The following is a 24,321-nucleotide window of genomic DNA, read 5'->3' as shown; positions in this document are numbered from 1 at the left end:
TTGCACAATATCACCTAAAATTGCACTTGCATAATATTGCATGTAACTTTACTAGAACCTCGTGGGATAAAAAGTTACAACTGATTTGCGATTATCACAAAAATCCCAGTGTTGATTTTTTTTAGGGTTACATAAAATCGCATGTACACAAGTCATCTCCTGCTCCACCATAGGAACACATTTTACACAACATTACACTGTTATAATCGCACACAATTTGATTATTTATTATTAGTCACCGAACAGTGAAATCCACTCCGCTAATACGAAGGATAATTTAGGCGGCAGCTCCAGCAGCGACATGTGTGGGGTTAAATGTCCTCACCAGCTGATAGTCACACGGCGGCACGACGCATGCGCAGCGACACCTAGTGACGGAGCTAGAAAATGGCGGAAACTCAGTGAGTAAGTGAGTGTGAGCGTCCAGTGGGGGGGTATGGAGATGCTGGTGGGCGGAGGACGTGGGAGCTAATAACCCGGGGGAAGTCATACACCACCGTATGGTGCTGGGAGGGGGTAGTGCAGTGTGATGAAGCAGGGACGCTACAGCGCTAGGAGGGGGAGGGTGCCAGCATGACCCTTAGTGGGGTGAAGGGCTGTCATTAGGACAGGTGATATAGGCGGCGCTGTGGGGGGCTGATGCATAGGAGGGATATGAGGGTTCAGTAATAAGTGATGTGATATCATCCGCCATATATTATTATTATTACAGGACGTGTCTGCACTATTCTCTGTTGTGGACAATGATGTTCCATGATAAGAGACCTGTACATAATGTTATTCTGCAGACGCCAATTATCAGTGCGGAGACTATAGATCTATTTTTTTATTTAAAGGCTATGGACACTTTTCTGAGCATTTTATTTTTTAATAAAATATTTTTTGTGTTTTTAACTAACTTTCCAAATCCCATTTACTAATGTTTTTTTTGTTATTTTTTCAGATACAGGTTTTATGTATCCTGTGTATATATATATATATAGTAGCTGTATCGTTCTCTCTCCTCCGATTCCATCAGTTCAGCTGGACTGACGACTCGCCTGAGAGAGAGTCCTGCGTGTCTGACGCACCGGGTCCAGCTAAAATTGAATTTTTAAATATTTGATACACTTTTTTTTTAAAACATTTTTTAATCCCCCCCCCCCTACGGGACTTGAACCTACGATAATTAGATTGCTTATGCCATAGACTGTAATATCACAATATTGCAGTCTATGACAATCCGTGCATTGCTATTGAGACCTTCCACAAGCAGAGCTCAATAGTAATATTCCTATAACAGTGCTGGGAGCGTTCACAAGGCTCCCGGCTGCTATAGGTACACACCGACACCTGCTAGGGAACCGGTGATCTTTTACAAAGGAGAAACCTATCGAATGCCGGCGATCACATCTGAGGGGTTAAATGCTTGCTATCAGAGATGTCTTTGATCGCAAGCATTTCTGCTGGGTCCCTGCTGTGTAACACAACAGACCTGGCGGCTATGCGCCCGCTCGGCTTCTGAGCGGGCGCCATTTTAAAAAAAAATACTTTTCCTGATGTAAATAGGCACTTCTTTTTTTCCCTATGGTCCTCTAAAAAGATAAGGCTACAGGTTACCCCTCTTATTTTATACATTACTCTAAAAAGGAGATCGGAACCACAGACAGGGGGCAGTACCACTCTACTTGTCATATGTAAATTTTTCTGACAATCGTATGATAGGCGGGCTGCGAATCTGTCAAGCTGCACATGACAAATCTCTAGGATTATAAGGCTATGGTCATAAGGCGTTATTTTGATAGTAAAAAACAAACCACAAATGCACAACAAAAAAAAATAGCTGCTGTTTTCCGATGAATACGTGTTTTAATGTGTATAAAGCTTTTTTTAGAGGAATTTTTCATGTGTGTTTTTTTTTTGTTTTTTTTTATGCCTCCCATTGAATCTAATGGAATACACGACTCGTTAAACACCAAGAATTTACGTTGGCTTTTTACCTGACACGTAATTTAATTACACAGGTGTAAAAAAAAAAAAAAGAAAAGCGTATTCCCATTAAAGTCATTGAGAATTTTAATCCAAGTGTTTTTTTGTGAGTATTTTGCCTCACAAAATACTAGAGCAATGCGATTGCTATTTCTAGCCTATTTTAGGAGGTCAATAGCGGCAATAGGTCATCTTTAATTTACCTGTTGGCACTGATTGAGACCATTATTACACATTGTCTGGGATGGGGCAGCATACCAACACTCAACTGTTTATTTCATGCAGAAACTTCAGTATTTTTTATTTTTTTCCCCAAGATAGAATCGAATATTAACCAGGAACCATGGAGAGTGAGCATACTGTAACCACAACGTCTCCATCTCCAACCACTACAACCACTTCTGCTTCCCATCCTCCCCCTATCTCTGTGTACAGTTCGGACCGCCATGCTGTGCAGGTATGTGTCATTTATCGGAAGGCTCTTTTGTCCTTGTGTTACGTTTACACACCAAAAATTTAATTTGTATCTCCATCTTGCCCAGAATGTGCTTCGCTTTGTAGTGTCTAGAGGTGAATGATCAAGAGGAAGTGTCTAGAGGTGAATGATCAAGTAGTCGGAGTGTTGTGACTTCTATTCCTGTAACCAAAATGTTACTTATTACCGAGCCAGTGCCAGGCAGCTTTTAGATGAGTGTTAGGCTATGTTCACACGGAGTATTTTGGGGGAGGAATATCTGCCTCAAAATTCAGTTTGGAACTTTGAGGCAGATATTCCTCTCCCTGCACGCCGATTTTCGCGGCAATTATCGCGCCGTTTTTCGCCCGCGGCCATTGAGCGCCGCGGGCATGAAACAGCGAGAAATACGCTTTCCCCTGCCTCCCATTAAAGTCAATGGGAGGTCAGAGGCGGAAGCGCCCGAAGATAGGGCATGTCGCTTCTTTTTCCCGCGAGGCAGTTTTACTGCTCGCGGGAAAAAGACGCCGACGCCTCCCATTGAAATCAATGGGAGGCGTTCTCGGGCCGTTTCTGCCGAGTTTTGCGACGCGGTTTCCACGTCAAAAAACTCGGCAAAATACCCCTTGTGAACATAGCCTAATACTGGCGCAAATCCTGCCCCAACCGTGGGTCTAATAACCTGAACGAACACCATCATAAAGATGGAATTTGCAACCACAACAGAGCAAAAATGTGCCAGTATTAGAATAAGTTCATAAATAGTGTAAATACTGCGGATTTTCCACAACGTATTACGCAAAAATGCGCTGCATAATACAGTACCAGCAAAGTGGATGAGATTTGAATAAATCTCCATAAGCTGCATAAATAAGCGCAAAAAAATGCTCCGAAATTGACTTGCGGTGGATCTTTTTTTTAATTTGCAGCATGCCAATTGTATTTGCGTAATTGCTGTTTTTTGTTTTTTTTTGTTGCAGATTTTCCCTATTGAATTCAATGGGGAGGTAAAACCCGGAACAAATAGCAAATTTAGTTTTTTTTTTGCGATGATTTAAAAAAAAATAAAAAAATCTTCTACTTACCCAGAATACACTGCGTAAAGGTAGACAGCATGTCTGCCCAGGCAGCCACTGGGAATTCCAGCAGAAAAACCACACCATATTGTAGTGCAGAAAAAATTAATAAATAAGACACCCATACTTAACCTCTGACGTCCTGCGGAACGGCCTCCTGGGATGACGTTTTATCCCATGTGACCGCTGCAGTGGTCACATGGGGTGAAACTTCATCCTAGGAGGACGAGAGAGAGTATTCTGCACCACAATTTGGTGTGGTTTTTCTGCTGGAATTCCCTGCGGCTGCCGGGACGGACATGCTGTGTACCTTTTATGCAGTGTATCAACCCAGTGTGAACATACCATATAAGGCCTCGTGCACACTTCCGACACGGTTTTCACGGCCGTTTTTGACGGATCCGTGTGTCTGTTTTGGTGGCCGTGTGCACTCCGTGTTTCCGTGCGCCGAGCATGGTACTGTCCAGGGTGCTGAAAGAGTTAATGGGCTGCACTGATCGGCGGTAACTCTATCAGCACCCTGGACAGTACCATGCTCGGCGCTCGTAAAATAAAATTTTAATGTAATAAAAAAAAAAACATTTCATACATACTTTCCTCCTGTCCGGCCTCCAGCGATGACGTTTCATCCATGTCGCCGCTGCAGCCAATCACAGGCTGTAGTGGCGGTCACGCACGTCAGGATGACGTCAGAAGGCCGGCCTCCAGGGATGACTCTTCATCCCACGTGACCACCTCTGCAGCCAATCACAGGCTGCAGCGGCCTCTGCAGCCAATCACAGGCTGCCGCGTCAGAAAGGAAGGCCGGACTGGAGGAAGAAGAGGGACTCGTCACCAAGACAACGACCGGGTACGTATGAACTGATTTTTATTTTATTTTTAATCAGCAGCCTCTTTTCTCTATCAGTGATTGATAGAGACCAGTGGCTGCCGATTAGTGTAATATTTCTGTTATGTTTTTCTGCTCCATAGCACACGGATGGCACACGGATGCCTTCCGTGTGCCTTCAATTTTTTTGACGGCCCCATTGACTTGCATGCGCCTCACGGTCACGGAATCCCGGACCAAAGTAGGACATGCTCTACTTTGGATCAGAAAGGAGCAACGGGACCGTCAAAAAAAAACTGATGTGTGCATGGCCCCATTGAAATTAATGGGTTCAGGGTGCTAGCCGTCAAAAAAAAAACGGCTAGCACCCTGAAGGGAAAAAACTGAAGTGGGCATGGGGCCTTAGTACTGTGAAACCCGCTTTGAAATATGAATGATGATGATGATTTTTAATGCACTACTCCTTTCAAGGAAACTCTCCTACTTGTTAGATGTTCTGTCTAGTTAAGACAACCTTTTCCATACGCCCTGAAACAGCATAGTAAGGCAATAGACGGAGACAAATGATTAGTACCCCCTCTATAAGGCTAGTCCCGTGACTTTTCATGGCAAGGATAGCATGTGTCACAATTCTTGGCGCCATTGCAACGGAGACCTTAACGGACCACAGTCCACAAGTCAATGCGGTCCACTGGGCGAAGTTTTGATCTTTGAAACGACGGCTCCGGCACAGTGTCGTGTCTCCATTATAATCAGAAGCCCTCACTCCGAAGCATTAGCCAGAGCAGAGATTATTTTATTCAGGCATGATGGGAGCAAATTTATTAAGAAATGCACGCCTCTAAATAAATTAGGCACATCTCTGGCGACCGTGGAGCTGGTATAGATTTGCACTATAATTTACGCCAGTTACCTAGTATAAATGATAGTAAACTTATTGGGTCACGGTGGCCCCCGCACCTCACACAAAGCCTCGCCCACTGAGTTTGATGCTATACTTATACACATTAAATTTTTGAATGATCTAGCATGCATGTTTATTTCAGTAGGTTGAGGGAGATAAATCTAACACACCCCATCCTTCTTTCCACCAAGGTAAACATAGTTGGAAAGTTCGGCTGACCCAAAACCTCTTTTATTCGGTCAATAACACCAAATATGGCAGGTTTGAAGAACCTTTATATAATATGTATGACAAGCTTTAACCCCTTAATGACCGGGCCAGAAAATGCCTTAATGACCAGCTAAATTTTTCAGTTTTTGCCCCTCTGCCTTTCAGCAGCCATAACTTTCTTTGATTTTTTTTTTCATTTACATGCAGGGGTGGGATTCAAATTTACCCTGTTTTGCGGACTAGGATATACACGGGGGGGTTCGCGGTGTTTTGCAGTGTATCGCGCCATGGAAAAATTGTTCGAAGAATAAAATCATACAATTACGATATTCCAAATTTGCCCTATATTAAAGTGGATTCTAAATAAGGAATTTCCCTTTCCAGAATGTTTGTGTGGATTTCCACAATATGTATAAAATTTACATAAGTGTACATACCTACCTGCCTACCCACCGATGGTCATTATATTACCCATTTCGTATAGACCTATATGCGCACATTCAACATCCTTAGCATGCTCAGCCCATTTAGTTAGACTGTGGACTGTGAGAAAGGTGGAGGACAGTGTGGCTTGCGCAGTAAGCAGTGACAACTCTCCCCGCTAATGCACAGATATGATGCCAGGGGCAAGCTGAGTACATATATACATCACCAGAACCAAGCTCCGTACATATATACAGCACCAGAACCAAGCTCCGTACGTATATACAGCACCAGAACCAAGCTCAGTAGGTATATACAGCACCAGAACAAAGCTCAGTAGGTATATACAGCACCAGAACAAAGCTCAGTACGTATATACAGAACCAAGCTCAGTACGTATATAAATCACCAGAACAAAGCTCATACATATATACAGCACCAGAACCAAGCTCCGTACGTATATACAGCACCAGAACAAAGCTCAGTATGTATATTCAGCACCAGAACAAAGCTCAGTATGTATATTCAGCACCAGAACAAAGCTCAGTAGGTATATACAGCACCAGAACAAAGCTCAGTACGTATATACAGAACCAAGCTCAGTACGTATATAAATCACCAGAACAAAGCTCATACATATATACAGCACCAGAACCAAGCTCAGTACGTATATACAGCACCAGAACAAAGCTCAGTACGTATATACAGCACCAGAACCAAGCTCAGTAGGTATATACAGCACCAGAACCAAGCTCAGTAGGTATATACAGCACCAGAACCAAGCTCAGTAGGTATATACAGCACCAGAACCAAGCTCAGTAGGTATATACAGCACCAGAACAAAGCTCAGTAGGTATATACAGCACCAGAACAAAGCTCAGTAGGTATATACAGCACCAGAACCAAGCTCAGTAGGTATATACAGCACCAAAACAAAGCTTAGTAGGTATATACAGCACCAGAACCGAGCTCGGTACGTGTATATACAGCACCAGAACCGAGCTCGGTACGTGTATATACAGCACGAGCACAAATGCAGCTCAGTACAGAGATCTGTAAATTCAGTTTAACCCCTCCCCTGCCGTATAAGTTTGTACGGCATAAAACTACAGCTCCCAGTATAGCCCGAACGATGGTAAGGCTATGCTAGGAGTTGTTGTTATTGTTTCACAAAAAAAAAACTATAGTACTGAGCAGTCACAGGGAGAATAAACGTTTACATTTAGTGACTCACCGGTGACTACTTCTCAGATTTGAATAGTTATTTTTTCTCTTTTCTTTGGTTCTCTATGATGACTTCGCCCGACCACGACTCATTTCTGCAGTTTGCCGCTCAATGTCTTCCGCTCCTCACTTTTCCAACATTTCCGGACCTATAACGAAGATAAAATTCTCATAGTGCCGCACTCTATGCTCCTGAATATAATAGTATCATACTATTATATTCGGGGGCACAGTGTGTCAAACACTGTAAAGCAATGCACCACACACAGTGCCCCTTGTAGATAGTGCTCCTCATAGAGCCCACTGTAGATAAGGGCCTTTTACATCTGCCGATATTCGGCCGCTGCAGCGAGCGCCGATCAACGATACATCATTGATCGGCGCTCGTTTGCTCCTGTCACACTGAGCTATGGATGGGGACGAGCAGACGTTACTCCGATCGCTCGTCCCCATACTTTATTATCATGTTGGCAGCGCGTCTCCCTGTTTTCACAGGAAGATGTGCTGCCGACAACGATATTTCACTTTTTTTTTTTAAAACCATACGACCTGCAGATGATTGAGCATTTGCTCGTTCATCTGCTGATCGCTGCCCTGTTTACACAAGTATCAGCAACGAGCGTTATATGAACGCTGGTCTGCACGATAGTTGCCCAGTGTAAAACCCCCTATAGTGGCTCTCATAGAGCCCCCTGTAGATTTAATATTAAACCTTTTTGTAATAGAATCCCACAGCTCTAGCATCTGAGAAACCACAGGGGAGAGGACTGGAGGTCGGTCTGAAGATTCCATCCATAATATGGTTTCCAATGGAATATGAGCCCATGCAACCATTTCTAATTGTGTCCATTGTGGGTGATAAGGTCGTACAAAAATATCAGTAAACTGAGCCAATCTAGCCACATGATAATAGTGTATAATATCAGGAACTCCCAACCCTCCTGCAAGTTTAGGAGTAAATAAAGTATGTTTTGGTAGTTTTATTTATTTTTAATAAAAATCAGTGCGTTATAGATCACATCTATGTTGTGAACTTAAATGTGATGGATAACGGGTGGATCCTGCGTGTCCGAGACACGTATGCTCTGTTCACACTGAGTTTTTCCGCTATAGGCACGTGAAAAACACGCTATGTACAACAGCAAATGAAACCAATGTACCACGTTGCAGCGCACTTGATTATGTCAATCATTTTAAGTCTACCAGAGCCACCTCTCTAGACATGATTTATTTTTCATCATTCACAACCTCTGTCTGGTGGTTGTGGTATGTTTTTTGTATATATCTTTTTGCTGGGTATCATATATATATATATATATATATATATATATATATATATATATATAATTATTTTTTTTCTTCATTTGTGCCTACCCATTGTTGTGCACAGTTTGACGTTTTTGCACATTTTTGCTGGACCAGCCTATCTAGGTACCACCTCTGTACCTGATTTCCACTATAAAGAATTGGCTAGGCCAATAATAGGGTATCTAGGGTACAGGTTGGAGTCGTCCCTTGAATAGGGGCGTTACTCTGATTAGGAAGGGTGACCTGATCGGGTATACCAGAGTCAGTTGTTTTTCTTGTTCTCTCAACTCAACAAACAAAAGAAATAACCCCTCTTCCTTATTTTTGCATCATTATTTGGAGGAATTATCATTTTCCCTTTTTTTTTTTTTGTTTTATCCCAATTTATTAATTAACTGGTTGCCGACACAGGACGAGAATGCTCGTCCTGAGCGGCGGGTACTTTTGCGCATTAGGACGAGCATTCTCGTCATGTGTGACAGCCGTCTGTGCGCGCAATCAAGAGTGGGGCAACGGCTGTAATACACAGCCACAGCCCCGCTCTGACAGCGGAGAGGAGAGAGACATTTTCGCTCTGCCATTAACCCTTTGAATGCCGCGATGAAAGCTGATTGCGGCGGTCAAGGAGGGGGGACTGCACTTTGATCGCGTCACAGAAAATAACTGACTCGATCAAAGCCCACAACTTGTATGGCCAGACAGCACAGGGTCCATTGAGGGACCCCAGGGCTGTCTGTACACATGCAGTTGTTAGGGCAGACCTCAGTATGCCCTAACAGGAAATATGTTCAATCAGTACACAGGCTAATGTACTAGCATATAGATATATGCCAGTACATTAGTTACAAAATCAAAATGATAAATCCCTTTATAGGATTAAAAAAAAAAGTTGAATGTAAAAAAAAATAATGATAAATCAATAGTAAAAAAAATACACAAACGCACATTTTTTAAAATATTTTTTTTTTTTTTTATAATAAACTTTTTTAAATAAGTCCCAAAACATAAAATAATATTGACATATTTGGTATCTCCATGACCGTAACAACCTGTATAACATTATTTACGATGATCGGTGTATGGTGTAAAAAAAAAAATATATATTTTTTTTTATGCATTTTCGCCAAAATAAAAATTAATAGAAATGAAACTATTATGTAGATACCATTTTTTGGTACAAATGCATTAAGTACAACTCGTCCCGCAAAAAACAGTCTCCTACAACTACGTCGTACTAAAAATTAGAGTTATGAGCGTCGGGATGCAAAGAGGGAAATATAAAAAAATTGTTCGGTCTTCAAGGCCAAAATTGGCCGTGTCCTTAAGGGGTTAAAGCTTTTGTTTTACTAAGCAAGTTTTTTTTGATCAGTAAATATTTTTTCTGTGATTTTCCTTTGCAACCATGTTGGTAACATTTCATTTGTGTCATTTATCATGATCACCACTAGGTGGTGATAGAAAATAATAAAAATCGAATCTACTGGTTTTTCTTTATAAAATTAAAAGCTTAACTGAACATAGTAGCCTTCTTTACGTCTATTATATATATTGGTAGCTGTGTCTCCAGAAAGTATATAAATGAAAAATGTAATTTAAAATATACAATACAAAATTATTCAAAGTGAAAAATGGACTAAGCCCAAAATTTACATGTTTGCGTTGGTCATCTTGTAAAATGACATATACAATTTGTATGTATTATTAAGGCAGGGTTCCCACTGGTCGAAATATGGTGCGTATAACATTTTTCATGTGGAATTTCCATTGTGGAAAGCAGCGGTAGAAAAAACAAAAGATATTCATACTTAACCCAGCCATTGTTATGGTAACGTGTTGTCGTGCAATCCGGCATCCCGGAATGACGCTGCAGCCCATGTGACCACTGCAGCAGTCACATGGGATGAAACTTCATCCCAGGAAGCCGGACTGGAGGAAGAAGCAGGGAGTTCTGGGTAAGTATAGTTTTTGTGACGGAATCGTTGCGATTCCGCCGCAAAAGTCGCAGCGCTTAGCTATTTGGTGCAGGTTTTGCATCCCTCGTTGAATTCAATGGCCTTAGGCCGAATTCAGACGACCATAGTATACGTCCGTGTGACGGCCATTAAAACAACGGGCGTCACACGGATGCATGTATTTCAATGGGACCGTTCGTACGGCTGTTTCAACGAACTGTGTGAAGGGTCCATTGAAAAATAGAACGTGTCCTATTCTTTTCCGTTTTCACAGATACCTTAAAAGACAAGTCTATGGGGATCTGTGGAAACGGGACCCTCACGGGGGCAACTCTGACGTGAAAAACGGCAGTTTTTTCACGTCCGAGTTTGCACTTTGTGTGAATCTGGCCTTAGTGAGACATCAAACAAGACACCAAAGCAAGCTGTTGATCCTTCCCTTTTCATTGAGAAAGTGATGAATTGTTTGCACCACTCAGATATTTACACAGCCCAGTTACTTGCAATATCAACTCGTGTGACCAGTTAGAGGTCAAATTTATAAGCTGAAGAAAATTTTCCTTTATAGTTAATTTAGATTTTTATCAAATTCATACTATGTTTTTCAAGGGATTGTTCAGTTTTAGCAAATTAATGTTACTTTTTCGTATAATTAAAAGCTATACAATTTTCGAATATAATATTAATTCCTCACGGTTTACAAGTTTCTGCTTGTTGTAATTCAGTAGGAACATTTCATTGTTTACTTCCAGTGAATAAAATTCTGTCCATGGTCATGTGATGGACACACAGGTGCACGGCTCGTTACAGTATGTGTATCAGAGCTGTGTCTTGCAATGGTCCCAGCAACTGTCCATCCGTGGAATACCCCTTTAAGGCTTCATGCCCACTTCAGCTTTTTCCTTCAGGGTGCTATACGTTTTTGTCACTGATAGCACCCTGAACCCATTCATTTCAATGGGCCCATGCACACTTCTGTTATTTTGACGGATCCGCTGTTCCGTTCCGTCAAAAGTAGAGCATGTCCTACTTTGGTTAGTGATTCCGTGACCATGGGGCCCATAGAAGTCAATGGGTCTGTCAAAAAAAAAACGGATGGCACACGGAAGGCTTCAGTGTGCCGTCCGTTTTTGATGGATCCGTTGCCCTAGCAACGGCAGGGCGTGCCAAATTTCACAGGCTGGGACATGTGACAAGTTGAAATAAAGTTCAATACCTTCCGTTTTCTTAACGGAAACACGGAAGCGCAACGTCCGTTTAAAACGGAAACACGGAATTGTTACTGCGTACACACGGATACCAAAACGGACACGGATCCGTCAAAAACGGCCGAGAAAACGGTGATGGAAGTGTGCATGAGGCCTAACTGTGGTTGAAGCATACTACAAGCTTTAAATACATTCTAGGTAATGTGTTTTCATGGTCAAGGTGAACAAACCATGAAAACTGTGATTCCTGCATGCGATATCTCAATGTATTTATCGCCTGTTATCTACATATTCCACAATGCTGTACAGATAAGTGGTTTTCTACAGAAGCAGTCCTAGAAATGTTTTCTAGAACTGCTTCTTCAATAAAAATTGTTGCAATACCCACATGCATTTGGTCTTTCTACATTTTTGCTCTGATAGTGGTGCAGTTTTGTACTGCAACATGTGAATGCAGCCTTAAAGGGGTATTCCCATCACAGATATTTGACATATCCTGTGGATATGCCATAATTGTCTGATAGATATGGGTCCCACCTCTAAGACCCACACATATGTAGAGGACAGGGGACCCCTGTTTTCCATAATGAGGTGGACCTCTGCTGCATTCACACAGAGAATAGAGTTGGCTGCACACATGTTAACCCTTTCCCATCGCTAATCTGTAGATTTATGTTGGGAAAGGGTATTTTAAGGTGGTGCCTGCTCAGAAGCAGAGCGGGCGCCATAGCTGGCAGGTCTTTAATGTGTTACGCAGCAGGAACCCAGCGGCAATGCTTGCGATCAGAAACCTTTCTGATAGCAAGTATTTAACCCCTCAGATGCCCTATTTACTTTGGGCCGGTCACCAGGCTCCCGCACGGTGAGATTGACGGAGCAAGTGTATTCCCATAGCAGCCGGGAGCCTTGTGAACGCTCCTAGCCCTGCTATAGGAAGATTGCTATTGAGACCTGTCTGTGGCAGGTCTCAATACAATGCCTATAGAATGCAATGCTGTGACATTGCAGTCTATGGCATAAGCGATCTAATGATCGTGGGTTCAAGCCCCCGAGGGGTCTAAATAAAAGTTACAAAAAAAATTATATATAAAAATTTTAATCACTCCCCTTTCCCTAGATCATAAATAAACATTAACACGTTAGGTATTCCCGTTTCCGACAATGCTCGAACTATAAAAATATTAAAACGTTTTTTCCAATATAAGTGGGGAAAAAGGTCAAAATGGCCGAATCGCAGTTTTTTTGCCGCTTCAACCCCCACAAAAAATGTAATAAAGTGATCGAAATGCCAGACATTCCCCCAAATGGTATTAATAGAGACGACATCTTTCCACGTACAAAAAGACGCCTTACACATGTTATGGGGTCGCAATATGGCGATGCAATATCAAGCTTTTAATTTTTTTTAAAGGTACTAAATCATAACAAAATCTATATAAATTTAGTATTCCACTGATCGTACTGACCCGCAGAATAAAGGGAATTGTGTAATTTCCACCGTACATTGAACACGGTAAGAAATAAAATGGCAGAACTGCTGTTTTTTCCAATTTCACCCCATTCTCAATTTTTTTCCCAGCTTCCCAGTAAATCGCACATAATATTAAATAGTCCCATTAGAAAGTACAATTTGTCCTGTAAAAGTTAAGCCCTCCTATGGCGGTCAATGAAAAAATAAGTTATTATGACTTTTTGAAGTCAGGGAGGAAAAAACAAAAGCATAAGGCCGGATTCACACGAGCGTGTGCGTTTTGCACGTGTAAAAGGTCCATAACAGCTCCGTGTGTCAGCAGCATATGATGCGTGGCTGCGTGATTTTCGCGCAGCCGCCATCATTATGACACTGTATGTTTGTAAACAGAAAAGCACGTGGTGCTTTTCTGTTTTCATTCATACTTTTTACTACTGTTGCGCGAATCACACGAAAGTGCTTCCGTGTGCTGCGCGTGATTTTCACGCACCCATTGACTTCAATGGGTGCGTGATGCGCGAACAACATACAAATATCGGACATGTTGTGAGTTTTATGTAGCAGACACACGCTGCGTGAAAATCACTGACAGTCTGCACGGCCCCATTGACTAACATAGGTCGGTGCGAGGCGCGTGAAAATAACGCCAGTTGCACAGACGTGTATCACGTTCATCTGAATAAGCCCTTAAACAAAACCATAAAAATGAAAATTAGTCTAGTCCTGAAAGGGTTAAGGGAACAATCGAGCACACTTGCAGTAAAGAAACATTTTGTCCTAAGTTGATCTTTACTATTTCTAAATCCATATTTATTTCTTGAATTGATCTGCTGTCTGCTGATTTTGCACTTGTCCGTAAGGCTTCGATCACATGTGCGTCAGGGCTACGTTCCGATGTTCCGTCTGAGCTTTCCGTCGGAACGAAGTCCTGACTGACACAAACTAAAACCAAAGGTTTCCATCACCATTGATTTCAATGGTGACGGATCCAGTTCCAATGGTTTCAGTTTGTCTCCGTTGTGCAAGGATTCTGTCGTTTTGAATACCGTACCCGACTTTGTGTCGGGGCTCCATTCCTACGGAACATCGGAACGTACGATGTGAACGTAGCCTAACGTGCTGTGTTTACTGACATGAAATGTTCCATAAATAAGCTGTGGCCTGAGGTTTACATAATAACTGCACCGATGTTACAACATGAACGTGTTTGATGTGCCCAAATCAACAGTGGTTTAGACACTGCATGACCGCACAGTTGCTATAGTTTTTCTATTGATTTTAATCTGTTGCAGTCAGGTTTATAGTAATGGGTCAAATATATATATGTGTATATATATATATATATATATATATATATATTTAATATTATCAGAGGTTAAGTCATGTTTGAACAGAGCGTTATTTTCTCATTTAAAAAGTGATTCTAAAGACTAAACATTAAATGTTAAAGCAAAATGTCTTCAATTATTTGTTATTTGTCTGCCACAGAACTGCAAAAGTGGAAACCGAGAAGTAACCGGTGATAATCTGGAAGATTCCTGATAGAAAAAATGTTTCTAATAACTAATTTGCTACTATTAAAATAAAATGTATATAGTCTGTGCAGTGAGAAGTTTAGAAGTGAAATGAATGGTCATCTAATTGTATTTTTAATTTTCACAGTTAAAAAAATAATTCTGTATGTATATCTCCTTTCTGTCTATGTGCTTCTATGTTTTTAAGTCTTGATTGTAATGGATGTCAGCGGTCCATAGCAACAAACCACAAGCTGATTTTTTTTATTTTTTTTTATAGTTAGTGAATGCTTACAGAATGATGGTTTGTATTAGTTTTCCCTTTTAATTGTATATTATTCATTCCCCTGAAGGTTATTCAACAGACACTAAATCGTCCTCCAAGCTCTGCAGCCCAATATCTTCAACAAATGTACGCAGCCCAGCAGCAACATCTAATGCTGCAGACCGCGGCATTGCAACAGCAGCATTTGAGCAGCGCTCCGCTTCAGAGTTTGGCTTCCGTTCCTCAGGTACTAGATGCCAGGAGGCATAACTTGAAGTTCCTGGGCTCATTGCAAAATCTGTAACCGGGCCCCTCAAGTTTACAATAAAATGATCTGATATTCTCTTATGTGGTTAAGAAACCACTGCAACCTCTGCACCTCATATGCTTGAAAATGTGTAGAATGATGTCACTGTATAGGAATAATGTTAGTGATGTTACGGAACCTGCATAATACATACAATGATATCTTACCACAGGTGTAATAAGCACCGCACGGTCATAGCCAGATCTAATAAATATAGTGATAACAAGTCGTATCCCTACACAGGGATTATAAACCCACTGACGTCCCAGCACACGTGTAACATCTAATAAATAATAATAGTCACAGTACAAATATAAACACAGTGAAGTCATAGGAAAGGGTTATTGCACATGGTGCGGTTATAGTACATTAAGCGTCAGTGTATAACAATACAGGGATAATGCACAAATATGTCACAAAATTGGACTAACAAACACGATGTCACAGTACATGTATAACAATCGGTTATTTCACACAGTGATATCACAGTATGGAAATCATGCACATAGTGTTGTCACAGAACGGGAATATTAAGCATTGGTGTAGAAAGTGAAGGCTGCAGACCACAGGGATGTCACAACACCGATAATAAATACAGCGTCATAATAAAAGTATAAGGCGCGCACAGTTCAGAGTACTGAGGCTATAAATCCTAGGGCCAAGTTTCACCCTGGTAGATGTACAACCAAACAAATGTATGCAAACATTAATCATCCAAATAATAATTCATGAACCTTTTTCATTTAGTTCTGTGCATTTAAAAAAAAAATAAAAAAAAAAAAAAGGATTAAAATGATCTGCTACTATTTTGCATGTGCCATTTGCAAATATGGCAACTTAATCTGTCAGCATATTGATTGCCACTTGTCAGTAGCTTCTTTGCAGCTGGCAACAAACTACTACTTTGTCCTACTGAGAAAGTTGCGATCTACTTTAAAGCTGACAACCACTATGGTGAACTATCTGTTTATGTTTGTAAAAATGTCAGCCGTAGCAAAATAGGGTCAAATAAATAAATAAGAGTATTTTCACCCAAATAGCAATATGGCCAGACTTCCTGCAGTCTTTGGGTTGGTTCACATCAGCGTTGGCTTTCCGTTCAGGGGTTCCGTCGGAGGTTTTCGTCGGGTGAACCCCTCAACGGAAACCTTAGCTTCTGTTTGCATCACCATTGATATCAATGGTGACGGAAACGTTGCTAATGGTTTCCGTTTGACACCATTCCGTCAGTTTTCCGTTTTTTTTAGACGGAATTAAAAGCGCAGTCGACTGCGCTATTGATTCTGTCGAAAAAAAAGCAGAAACCTGAAGGAATGGTGACAAACGGAAACCATTAGCAACGTTTCCGTCACCATTGATATCAATGGTGATGCAAACAGAAGCTAAGGTTTCCGTTGAGGGGTTCACCCGACGGAACCCCTGAACGGAAAGCCAACGCTGATGTGAACAGGCCCATTGTTTCAAATCTGAACACCATTAGACACCAGTGAAAAGGTGTACGTTTTATTTTCCAGCGTTTCGCTCATAGGATTTCCTATTACAGAACTGTATTTGGCGTATAAACGACCATGGAGGATGAAATATGGATCCGTATATAAGCCTTCATTGACTTGTATGTGCCAAATTCAACTCTGTAACTTGCCAGTAAAATAAACATAATTGCCTAACTTTGATTACTGATTTAATTTTGAATTAACCAATATGTGGGCAGTCTTCTACATATTAGATTTAAATTATATGTTCACACAATGGGGCAGATTTACTAATACGGTCTTCAATATACAGAACTAGACTAGTTGTGCCAAATTTATCAGAGTTGCTAAGGGCTTATTCAGACGAATGTGGGGAAACTGATATGAAAAACGCCTGATTTTAACATCCGTGTTGCCCCCGTGCGGGTCCTGTATTCACAGATCCCCATAGACTTGAGTCTATGGGGGGACCCGTGAAAACAGGACATTTTCTATTTTTCAATGGACCCTTCACACGGTCCGTTGACACAATAAGCGTGTGAACTGCCCCATTGAAAGACATGCGTCCGTGTGACAGCCGTTTTTTTCATGGCCGTCACACGGATGTATTCTACGTTCGTCTGAATAAGCCCTTATGCTGTAGGATAAATTTGGCTAATCTTTAGACACTTTTGTCTAACTTTATGCCACCTGTTGGTTGGCTTACTTTTGACCAGGGCTCGGCAACCCGTTTGCTGCTGACGGCTGCTGAGTAGATTGCAGGCAGAATTTCAGTCAGTACTGCAAAACAATGTTTATTTTGCACTACTAACTGAACACTGTCTGGGTTGCCATGTAGCTGTATGTGTCGATGACTCTACAGCAAAATATCTTGGATAAGGGAGCGCACTCCCTTGCTGTAGCGTCATTGAGCATCAGCCAGCTACATAGAACACTGCACCGCTGAAGGCGATGCAGAACGGGAGCTAGGTGAATCTTAATTTTAGGGCAACTATAGGGAGCACTATTATTTATAAGGGCACTCTGGGGGAGCTCTATAATTAATGGGGGCACACTGGGGGAGCATTATTACTATTGAGGATAGTATTATTAATGGGTGCACCATGGGGGATCATTATTACTATGAGGGTGCGCTAATACTATTGAAGGCACTATGAGGGACACTTTCACTATTAGAGGGGGCACTCTGGGCTAGCGTTATTACCGTTGGGGGCACTATTTTTAATGGGTGCCGTCTGGTCTAGCTTTATTACTATTGGGGGCCACTATTGGACTCTCAAGGGCTCATTATTACTGTAAGGGGCACTCTGGTGGGCACTTTTTCTAATGGCACTTTGAGCCAGAAATAATAATATTGGAGCACTATGGGTGGGCACTATTACTAATGAGGGCATTCTTCTTCCCACAGTTGTTTTTGGAAGCACTGCTTGAGCACTATTTCTGTCAAGGGCACTATATACTTGCAAAAATTATTTGGGGCACTTAGTGGGCATTATTATTATCAGGGGCACTATTTGCTGGCCACAATAACTTTTGAGAGCACTATGTGTGGCACTAATTACTGTAGGGGGCACTATCTGTGAAGTACTAGTATTATAAGGGGGACTATCTATATCGGTACAGATACTCCCAAGTTACAACAGTAGATCTCCACTTTGCTAAGGTTTCCTAGCCTGGCTTTAGACCAACTTTTTATGCCAATGTGACTCCTTTTAAGCCACGTCCCTTTCCGCTAGACAGTCCCCCTTGTCCTCTAAGCCACAATCGCATGTCGAACAAGACGCAGGAAGTGTCTGAAACCTCAAATGAATTTGTCGCACAGCAAGTGCGCAAGAATTCAGGCTAAATTTTTGCCAGAGTTCTGGCGCATTCTAGCTAGTAATTCTGCCCCATTGTATATTTGTTGCATAATTTGCACTGAAATGTTGCTACAATGTACAGTACAATGCAGGTGAACAATTTTTACAAACTGCTGCAGATTCACTGCAACGGTCACATGCTACATGCATGTAAACAATCACTGGCAGTGCCACCCGACCATTAGCGCTGGATCGCCAGGGTAAGGATAGGTGAGTACTACTTTTTTTGTTTGTGTAATTTGCAGCCAAAATTTTAGGAACCTGGGTTATCCCCTTTAACCCCTTTAGCAAACTTTTGATTTAATAACCTATTGCAGGCTTTGGGTGGAAATAATCTTTAAAGTGAGACTCTGGGCTAAACCTCAGCTCTATTACTCCACAGCTGAATCTTGTGCTAGCTAGAGCAATAGGTTATGGCCTAAAGCTAAATTTTTAGTTTACACCCGGAGTTAAACCTAAAAGTGAGTTTCTCACATTTTCGCGTCCCCAACCACTAACCCCGCTATATGGGGAAGAACGATAGTTTTCAAACATACCTATGTTGCCTAAGTCAGCTTATTGTGAACCATAAAAAATAGCTTTTATTCCTCTGAGCGCCGTATGCCAATGAGCAGAGCAGTGTCTTGCAGTCTAACCAGAAACCCCGTAGAATGCCGGACACTTCTAGGATTGCCGGACACAACTGTGCTCATTTGCTTACGCCGCCTAGAGGAATAAAATCCCTTTTTATGGTTTCCAATGAGCTGATTTTGGCAACATAGATAAGTTTAAAAAAAACTATCATTCTTCCCTACATAGCGATATTAGCGGTATGAGAGGCAAAAATGTGAAGACAGACCTCCTTTAAGATCTTGAAGATGTGTAGTATAATGTTAATGTCACATTATTTCAGGGCCACTTTGACTCGGTTTCATTAATTCTTCATCAGGAATGTTTACTTGTATTACTTGTCTCTAGGCAGGTGTGTCTGGCGACAGAAGGTCTGCTTCCCCTTGTGCCGGTGGCCAGCAGCCCACGGTTCCACAATCAACTGTAAGTTTTATTGTTCGCAGAGCTATTATTGTCAAATTAACCTTTATCGTTGTATGTTTTGCAACTTATTAATAAACGTTTTATCTTCCTATCATGAATAGGCTAGGATTGCATTCTGTTCATGACTTTAGTTGTAGGGAAATAGAATACTTGAATATTCTCCATGCAGTTGCTTTGGTTGTAGACTGGGGGGCGGCGGGGGATTAACTTTTTTTTACGCCTGTTTTCTAGCCCAACAAATTTACTATAGTTTATCACAGAAACTGGTGTAAATTAAAGCGCAAATCTACAGCACCACATCACTCGCATAGATTTGAGACTCTGATGCACGGATGAGTAGAAATGCTCCTAATTTAATAAGTGAAGTGTGCCTCTTAATACATTAGGCGCATCTTACTCCAGCGATCTGTATATTAAGATTGGCGTATGAATCTCTAGACCTAATAAATCTCCAACTTTGTGTTCACGAAAATAGAAGGATTCAGTTATTTTATGAACTTCTGCTAACTACAGATATAATCTAACATGGTTTTATGCAGAAATAAATGACAAAAATGTTCGAAAATATATGTATCTGCAAAGGAGCCGGAAGTGCGTCACAATTCATGTTCAAACACTAGGACATAAAATGGAATTCAGGAAGGATTTATTTAATTTTTTTTCACTGGTCGGGTGGTTGTGTGTTATGTAAACTCCTGTTTTTTTTACATTTTTAATATTTAATAAAAATTCTGCATTACAATAAATGTCATTCTTGTGCTCTTTAATTATAATCTGCACATAAAAGATCAGTGTGATAAAACCTGTATGAAAATAAAACAGCTGTTTTATACATGCAAGCATTTTAAGAAGGAAAGTTGACCGGTCAGCTTTCCTGATATGTCTGTTGATCATCTCTATTCCCCGTGAAATAGCAATGCTGGAGCAACTTTACTCAGAATTCTGCATTGTGCTATTTCACTGTTATTCTTCCTGGAAATGTTTATATAAATTGATAACTGAGCCATTCCGTTTATCAAAAGTATGTCCCTGCACAGACTGACACTCTGCACTTGTTGGACAGTGCCAGACTGACTGTGTAGGGATATTCCCATTTGACCAAGGGAATAGTAAGGGCCAGTTCACACAGTTTTTTGACACGGAAACCGTGTCGGAAAACCCGTCAAAAAACGGCCGAAAATGCCTCCCGGAAAAACCGTCTCGCGGGTAAAAGAAGCGACATGCCCTATCTTCGGGCGTTTACGTCTCTGACCTCCCATTGACATCAATGGGAGGCAGAGAAAGCGTATTTCGTTGCTTTTTTTGCCCGCGGCGCTCAATGGCCGTGGGCGAAAAACGCCACGAAAATCGGCGTGTAGGAAGAGCAAAATCTGCCTCAAAATTCCAAACTGAGTCACAAGAGTGGGGGTCTGTGAGATAGAGCGTGGGACAGAGAGACACACATCTTACCTGCAGTACAGCTGGTCTTCATGATGGCGCCTGCTCTCTCCCTGCAAACAGCTGATCTGCTGTGTGACTCTGACCTACGTCTGCGCAGGACAGAGCCAGAGAGCAGAATCAATGGAACGGCTCCCGTTCATTGTGCCCTATGCACTGTAGCTGCCGTATTCCATCTGTGTATGTGTCGTTAATCAACACATACAGAGATGAAAAACAAAATGGCAGCCCCCATAGTGAAGTAAAAGTTAGAAAAAAGTAAAACACAAACACACAAATAAATACAATTTATTTTAATAACATACTAAAAGCAATATTATATATAAAAAAAAAAAATTCCGCGACACCTGTCCTTTAATGGGGTTGTCCCATTAGCATAAGAACCAGATAGGCGACGATAATCTGTTCACTGGGGCACCACTACGGTGGCTGTTTACGTCAGTCCTATAGACATTAATTGTAGCGGCGGGTGCATGCTCGTGCGCCGCTCTATTCAGGTGCCCATCCACACTGCAGGGGAGGGTGCAGTGAGCAGGAATGGGGGTTCAGTATTCAAGGGGTTCGCTATCTATGAGGTCCCCAGTGGTCATACAATTGTCTGTGGATAGGTGGTGATTGTAGATTCTCGGAATACCCTTTTAAACTGTCAAACTCTTTCTATTGTAATCGTTTCAGTTAGCAAAATAAAAGTAAGTTGATTTCCACACATTCTGCCTTGGTAAATAATGACGTAAAAGTTGATTTTGCTTTGCTGCTGAAGTTTTTGTTTCATTAGCAGACATTTGACAAATAATATTTGGGCGGATTTACTATTCAAAATTGCGCCATATTTATGAACATTCACAACATGGGGCGTGCTTTTATCAAGAAAGAGGCAGGGTCAACTAGAAAGAAGGCGTGGCCTAGAACTTAACCCCCTCGCACCAAAAATCTTAGTGGTAAAAAATTTACGTAAACTAAGCCAACTAATATGTGGTGTAAGGAACAGAAAAGTGTCTGGCTTGTCTAGTTAGATGCACCAAATTTATCATATAGCATTAACCACTTTGATACATTTGGTGCATTTTCTGACTCTCGTCTAAGTTTACACTGTCTAAATCTTAGACCGTATTAGTAAATCTGCCAAATAGTCTTTTGTTCTGTTATTGTTGTTATTATAAGGTTACTTATTTATTATTTTTTTTCACTCCAGCTTAATCTCTCGACTTCACCTACTCCAACGCAAATTGTAAGTCGATCCCAAACATCCAGCACAACAAGCAGCAGTATTACACAGAAAACAATGTTACTTGGAAGTACTACTCCATCGCTGAGTGCAAGCCAGGCTCAGATGTATCTACGAGCCCAGATGGTGAGATGATCCCTTTTCGTCCAATTTTCATGTTCTTGTTTGTATCTTTGCTAGGTATCTTTTTTTAAACTCATTTTATTAAAGAATAGAGAGGACCTGCCATGTACCCCAAAAAGCTTAATCGCAACCATACTGGGATTCCTGCCTTCCCCAATTTCAGAGCTGTTTTTTTTTCTCTCTTTGCCTGCCTCCATTTCCCCGAAATCAGCACTGTTAGTTTTGGCCGACTATATGCTAATTCATTAATAAATTGACCACAGGATGGTCTCCACCACCCAGCATCAACTGGGCACGAACCTAAGCCACTCTGTTCAAAGTAATGAATGGAGCGGCACTGTGCATGCTCGGCCACTGGTCCATTCACATATGCTGGACCTCCACCGATCAGATATTTATCATAGGTGACAAATGTTGCTTATGGGAAAACTTCTTTAACCCCTTCAGGACCCAGCCTGTTTTGGCCTTGTGGACACAGACTGTTTTTTAAAATCTGACGTGTTACTTTATGTGGTAATAACTTGGGAATTCTTTTACCTATCCAAGTGATTTCTCGTGACATATTGAACTTTGTTAGTTAAACAATTTAGTTGATAAATTCAATATTTATTTGTGAAAAACAACAAAATTTTGAGAAGATTTGCATTTTTCTAAATTTAAATGTATCTGCTTGTAAAACACATAGTAATACCATACAAAATATTTACTTGTTAACATTTCCCATATGTCTACTTTTTGTTGGCATTTTTCGAACGTCCTTTTAATTTTTCTAGGACGTTACAAGGCATAGAACTTTAGCAGCAATTTCTCATATTTTCAAGAAAAATGTTAAAAGGTCATTTTTTTCAGGATTCAGTTCTGAAGTGGCTTTGAGGGCCTTATATATTAGAAAGTCACCATAAATCACCCCATTTTAAAAACTGCACCCCTGAACGTATTCAAAACCGCATTCAGAAAGTTTCTTAACCCTTTAGGTGTTTCACAGGAATTAAAGCAATGTAGAGGGGAAATTTACAAATGTTTTTTTTTTTTGCCAAAATTCATTTGTAATAAAAAAAAATTCTGTGAGGGTATGTTTACACGCGGTGACTAAAAACGTCTGAAAATACGGAGCTGTTTTCAGGCGAAAACAGCTCCTGATTTTCAGACATTTTTTTAACAACTCGCTTTTTTCGCGTTTTTTACGGCCTTTTTTGGAGCTGTTTTTCAATGGAGTCAATGAAAAATGCCTCCAAAAAACGTCCCACACTTCTTTTGATGAGCTGTCATTTTACCCACCGTATTTTGACAGCGACGCGTAAAATGAAGGCTCGTGGGAACAGAACATCGTACTGCCCATTGCAAGCAATGCGCAGATGTTTGTAGGCGTAATGGAGCCGTTTTTTTCAGGCATAATTCGAGGTGTAAAACGCCCGAATTACGCCTGAAAACACTGCGTGTGAACATACCCTAACACAGAAGGTTTTACCGAAGAATGCCACTCAATATTTATTGCCCAGATTCTGGGGCGAGATTACGTTATCGTGTCTGAAATCTGAGCAGGACCATGGGGTTTTATTAAATGACGTTGAGGCCGGATTCACACGACCGTGACTGGACTGTGAAAAATGGTCCGTGTGTCCGCCACATTTCCCAGCCCGATCACTGTACATGTGAACGGCACTCCTGGCTTCATAGACATTTAGGCTAGCCACACGACAGTAAAAAAAAAAAAAAAAAATGGGCATTAACACCTAGGCACGCCATGATGCGACTGTACGTCCTGGTGGCCAGTGTCTTAGCGCACCAGGACGTACAGTTACTGAGTGTTTCCTGGTGCACACTGTCGGTGACAGTATGCATCGGGAATCGGGAGGTCAGCTGACACTCCACTGCAGCCGATCAGCGGCTCACCGCCTCTGATTTTGGCAATTAAACCCTTAAATGTGGCGATCGATTGCAATCGCCGCATAAGTGATTCTATCACATCGGCAGACCCCACGCTGAAATCGCGAGGTTTGCCGATGGTTAGGATGGCAACCGGAGGCCAAACAATGGCCTCCATGTCTGACATGTACAGA

General features: G+C 41.4%; 1 protein-coding gene across 1 annotated transcript in view; it reads left to right on the top strand.

The window, feature by feature from the left end:
- The first annotated feature begins 364 nt into the window (after positions 1-364).
- PHC3 (polyhomeotic homolog 3) overlaps positions 365-24,321 on the top strand; it is an 84,136-nt gene continuing 60,179 nt past the window's right edge. The window contains exons 1-5 of the mRNA XM_075861590.1: positions 365-405; positions 2,286-2,425; positions 14,895-15,053; positions 19,402-19,476; positions 22,106-22,264. Of these exons, the coding sequence (XP_075717705.1) occupies positions 2,312-2,425; positions 14,895-15,053; positions 19,402-19,476; positions 22,106-22,264 (507 nt within the window). The 5' untranslated portion in view covers positions 365-405; positions 2,286-2,311. The remainder of the gene's footprint in view (positions 406-2,285; positions 2,426-14,894; positions 15,054-19,401; positions 19,477-22,105; positions 22,265-24,321) is intronic.

The sequence above is a fragment of the Rhinoderma darwinii genome, chromosome 4, assembly GCF_050947455.1.
Source record: "Rhinoderma darwinii isolate aRhiDar2 chromosome 4, aRhiDar2.hap1, whole genome shotgun sequence".
NCBI classification, from domain to species: Eukaryota; Metazoa; Chordata; class Amphibia; order Anura; family Rhinodermatidae; genus Rhinoderma; species Rhinoderma darwinii.
This window is presented reverse-complemented; position numbering and strand designations above follow the sequence as displayed.